The sequence below is a fragment of the Diceros bicornis genome, chromosome 22, assembly GCF_020826845.1.
Source record: "Diceros bicornis minor isolate mBicDic1 chromosome 22, mDicBic1.mat.cur, whole genome shotgun sequence".
In the NCBI taxonomy this organism is placed as follows: domain Eukaryota; kingdom Metazoa; phylum Chordata; class Mammalia; order Perissodactyla; family Rhinocerotidae; genus Diceros; species Diceros bicornis.
Window position 1 is genome coordinate 43,052,992 of NC_080761.1, and position 4,212 is coordinate 43,057,203.

Genomic DNA, 4,212 nt, shown 5'->3' on the forward strand with positions numbered 1-4,212 from the left:
TAACTGTAGTTTGTAGTGTGTTTTGAAATCAGGAATGTGAACCTTCCAATTTTGCTTTTATTTTTTAAGATTGTTTTGGCTATTGGAGTCCCTTACAATTCCACATGAATTTTAGGATTGGCTTTTCCATTTCTGTAAAACTGGCCATTGGGATTTAGTTAGGGATCGCATTGAATCTGTGGATTGCTTTGGGCAGTACTGCCATCTAAACAACCTTAAATCTTCCAATTCATAAATATGGGATGACCTTTCATTTATTTAGATCTTTGTTATAGACTGAATTGTGTCATCCCAAAATTTATATGTTGAAGCCCTAATCCCTAGAGTGACTATATTTGGAGATAGGGCCTTTGAGGAAGTAATTAAGGTTAAATGAGATGGGGCCAGAATCTGATAGGTCTGGTGTCCTTAGAAGAAGAGGAGAGACACCAGAGGTCTCTCTCTCTCTGTGTTCACAGAGGGAAACCTATGTGAAGACACAGCAAGAAGGTGGCTCTCTACAAGCCAGGAAGAGAGGCCTCACCAGAATCCAACCCTAATCACACCTTGCTCTTGAACTTCTAGCTCCCAGAACTGTGAGAAAATAATTTCTGTTGTTTAAGCCACCCAGTCTGTGATATCTCGTTATGGCTGCTTGAGCTGACTAATACAGTGTTCTTTAATTTATTTAGCAATGTTTTGTAGTTTTCAGTTACAATCTTGCACCTCCTTAGTTAAACTTATTCCTTAGAATTTGATTCTTTTTGATGTTACTGTAAAAGGAATATTTTTTCTTAATTTCCCTTTTGGATTGTTCATGGCTAGTTTATAGAAATACAAACCAGATTTTGCATGTTGATCTTGTATCTTGCATCTTTGCTGAATTCGTTTATTAGCTCTAATAGTTTTGTGTGTGTGGATTCTTTAGAATTTTCTAAAATAAGATCATGTCATTTGTGAATAGAGAGTTTTATTTCTTCCTTGCTAATTTGGATGTCATGTGTCCTTCACTTTTATAGGGTGGTCACTGTCAGTTACCTGTGTTAGCAGTTACTGACCCCGTCCCTGGATTCTTTGATATCTCCTCGCAGTCTGGTGAATGGTTGTTTGCTTCCTGGTATCTTCTCCCATCCAATCAGGATTTGACCCAAAATTCTGCCATATACTAATCAGAATCCATTTTCAGATTGAATACTGATGATTCTGAGTCTGAGAGGTGCTAGTGTGTCCATTCTCTTTATTTTTCAGAGATATACCACTTGCTAACCTCACTTTTCTTCTCCTTAGGCCAGCTGTCTGGAAGACTATAAACAACTTGAGTACAGGGTAAAATCTTATTCAACTTTGTACTCTAGCACCTAGCATCACACCTAATATATAATACATCTAGGAGCTCAAACAATATTTGTTAAGTGAATAAGAATAGTGATGATAAAAAAAAATTTCAACTAATTGGCAGAGGGGAGGTTTGACAGTCAAATAAAATAATGTACATGGAACCACCTTGGAAAATAAAAGGGCATTTCAATGTGAATTATCATTAAATTAATTTTGACTATAGGGATACTTTCTTCAATTCTTGGTTGAAATATTTAGAATACAAGAATAAGAAATGAGACATCAGGACTCGTCAAGTGTCGAAAACTTACTCACCCTCCCTTCCTCAGCCTTCTCCAAGGTTCTCCAGTGTCCACATGTCTAGATTGACTTCTCTTGGTTTATGTGGTTCACTAAACCTTGAAGCATCTCCAGTTGTTGGAGGCCCCGAGCGCGTAATGGTGTCCATGCCCTGGGCTTTTGTCCTCAGATCTCCCTTCAACCTCTAAGCTATGTCTTAGGGAATCGTATTCAATCCCTCCTCAAGATGTCCACTGTGCTATGACCCATGCTGGGCTCCACCTATTCCCTCTTCACTCAGGAACCTTGCTTAGGTTACTTAGTGGGATCAGGCTTAGGGTGAGGTTTTTATTCAGAAAGTGTGTGCAAGCAAAATTAGTTTTTAAAAATTGCTTTTATTTCCCATAACTTAAAAATGAACAGCAGTTGTGGACAAAGTATAATACTAAGCAAATGTTATGAACAATAAATATTTAAATATTATGAATAGCATAAATATTTAAAATAATTTAAATAAATAAAAACTACAAAAGGTTTTTCAGGTAAAGCGAACAGATTGTGCGTTTCTCTGTTCTAAACAACTTCTTGTAACTTACAACACAATATAATTTTATGATAATTCCATACATTTGCTATTACTTATTTTTCATCTGGCATGAAAATAGGGATGCAGATTGCACTTTGAGTCTTAGAAGATAGCCATTTAGTTGGCCAGATGAACTGTTTTCAGACTCAGTGTCTTCTTTATTTCGAGAGCTTTCCTGTGAGCTTGTTCATGAAGAGGAAGCACCTTCTGATTTCCACCCTGACCACCTCCCAGGCGCAGGCGCTGTGCTCTTTCTCTTTCAGATACAGACTGATTCTGTGGAAGTACCTCTTCACAGCCAGCCTGGAGTTCTCACTTCCCAGGGGTGACTGTTGCACCTTCGTCTCCTTCCCCAAACATGTCTCCAGGTCATCCAGCTGCTGATAAAGTCCAACGAGGAATTGGTCCAGGAGGGTGTCATCCCAAGCCGCAGGAGAGCCGCTGGTGCCGAAGAGGCGGAAGATCTGCTGGAGCGTCTCGTGCACGACAGCCGCGGCTTGCGTCTTCTCAAGCTGGTGCCCATCCACAAGCATCTGCGGAAATCTGAAGTCAGCCCTGTCCTTCAGACACGACCGAATGGAGATTCTCTCCATTTGACTCAAAAGGGTGAAGGCTTCCTGATTGCCATGGCTCAGAGGCAGGTCACAGCCCAGAGGGCAGGCGGGGCTGGAGCACAGCATCACCAGGGCCAGCAGCACAGAGACTGGGAGGGCCATTGGGAAGCTGGAGGATTCTGCAAGAACACCTGAAGGGGAAGTCGCAGCAAGTTCTGAGGACTTTGGGCAATGAGTATCTTTTAAATAGTGAGTATAGAAACTTTCATTTTCTGGGTTTTTCCATTTTTTGTCCTTTCATTTCCCTTTCTACTTTTTTTTTACAAAGCCAATTAAAAATGTGCACTTATTGACACGAGTGCCTAGATGGGGGACTCCCAACCACAGGTGCCAATGCAGTATCCACACAGTATTATAACATAGTCTCCACACCTCCCAGATTGTTCTTGGGGAGAAAAGCCTAGATTAAGTCAGAGAAGGAAGAAACATTCATACAATAAATGGTGGCTTTTCCAGGTCAGCAGGAAATATAAAAGTGCTTATGAAAGAGAAGATTTTTCTTATTTTTTCTGATTTTTCTTATTTTTTCCTTATTTACACTTTTCCTCCTTCTTTAAAGACTTTCAACTGTATATCTATCTTAAAGTATCCCCTGAGTTGGTCTTAAACTCACTGAAGACATTGTTTTACAGATAAGATTTGTTAAAAATAAATTATGGTGCACTTATGGTCTGCCAGTCACTTTGCTAGGTGCTGGTTTCCCTAAAAGGGTCAAGTTTGCGTGTGTGTGATTCTCTCTGTTCTCTACCAAATACAACATTCCCCAGTAAAAACTCTGTCATTGTGCAGTGATGCAGATAATCTCATGTCTTTAGATATTCCATTGACAAGTGCTATCCTACCACATGCTAAGGGATAATTGGGCTGCAATGGTATTCAAAGCTTATGATCACATGTTTTCATTGAATCTGTAATATACAGATTATTTTTAATAATATTAATGGCAGCAATCTTTAATTATACAGGCTCTCAGCAAAGTGTTTTACAAACATTGTTTCACTTAATCTTCACAGCTTCCCTATGAGATAATTACTATAATTATTTACATTTTGCAAATGAGGAAACCGAAAACTTAGAGTAGTTACTTAACTTGCTGGAAGCCTCGATTTATTCCGTAAGTGGTATTTAGCGCTATACTGTTCTGCCTCCACGTTACTCCTCATTAACCTGAAGCACTCTCCTTTAGCTACACTCTGTATGCTTGTAATTAAGTAATCCCTCTAATTATTTGTTTAACATCTGACTACCCTAACAGACTGTAATCTCCCTGAGGACAGTAGTGTCATATCTCGAGTGTCTAGCAAGGTGTCTGTCACAGAGGAGGCACACAGAGGGCTCTCTGTCCCACAGCAAGTACAAAAATGATTACATGTTCCAATGAGGGAGTAGACCTAAAATTTGGGGGGGCTGTGTCAG

The 4,212-nt window shown here is 39.6% G+C and overlaps 1 protein-coding gene across 1 annotated transcript; it reads right to left on the bottom strand.

Annotated features, from left to right (window-relative positions):
- Positions 1-2,340: 2,340 nt before the first annotated feature.
- LOC131419787 (interferon alpha-2-like) lies at positions 2,341-2,898 on the bottom strand. The gene has a single exon (XM_058565320.1). The coding sequence runs from the start codon at positions 2,896-2,898 to the stop codon at positions 2,341-2,343; it is 558 nt and encodes a 185-aa protein (XP_058421303.1).
- Positions 2,899-4,212: the final 1,314 nt, after the last annotated feature.

What these genes read in the sequence shown, in the direction of transcription:
- LOC131419787 (XM_058565320.1), bottom strand. Translation starts at nt 2,898, where the DNA reads ATGGCCCTCCCAGTCTCTGTGCTGCTGGCCCTGGTGATGCTGTGCTCC.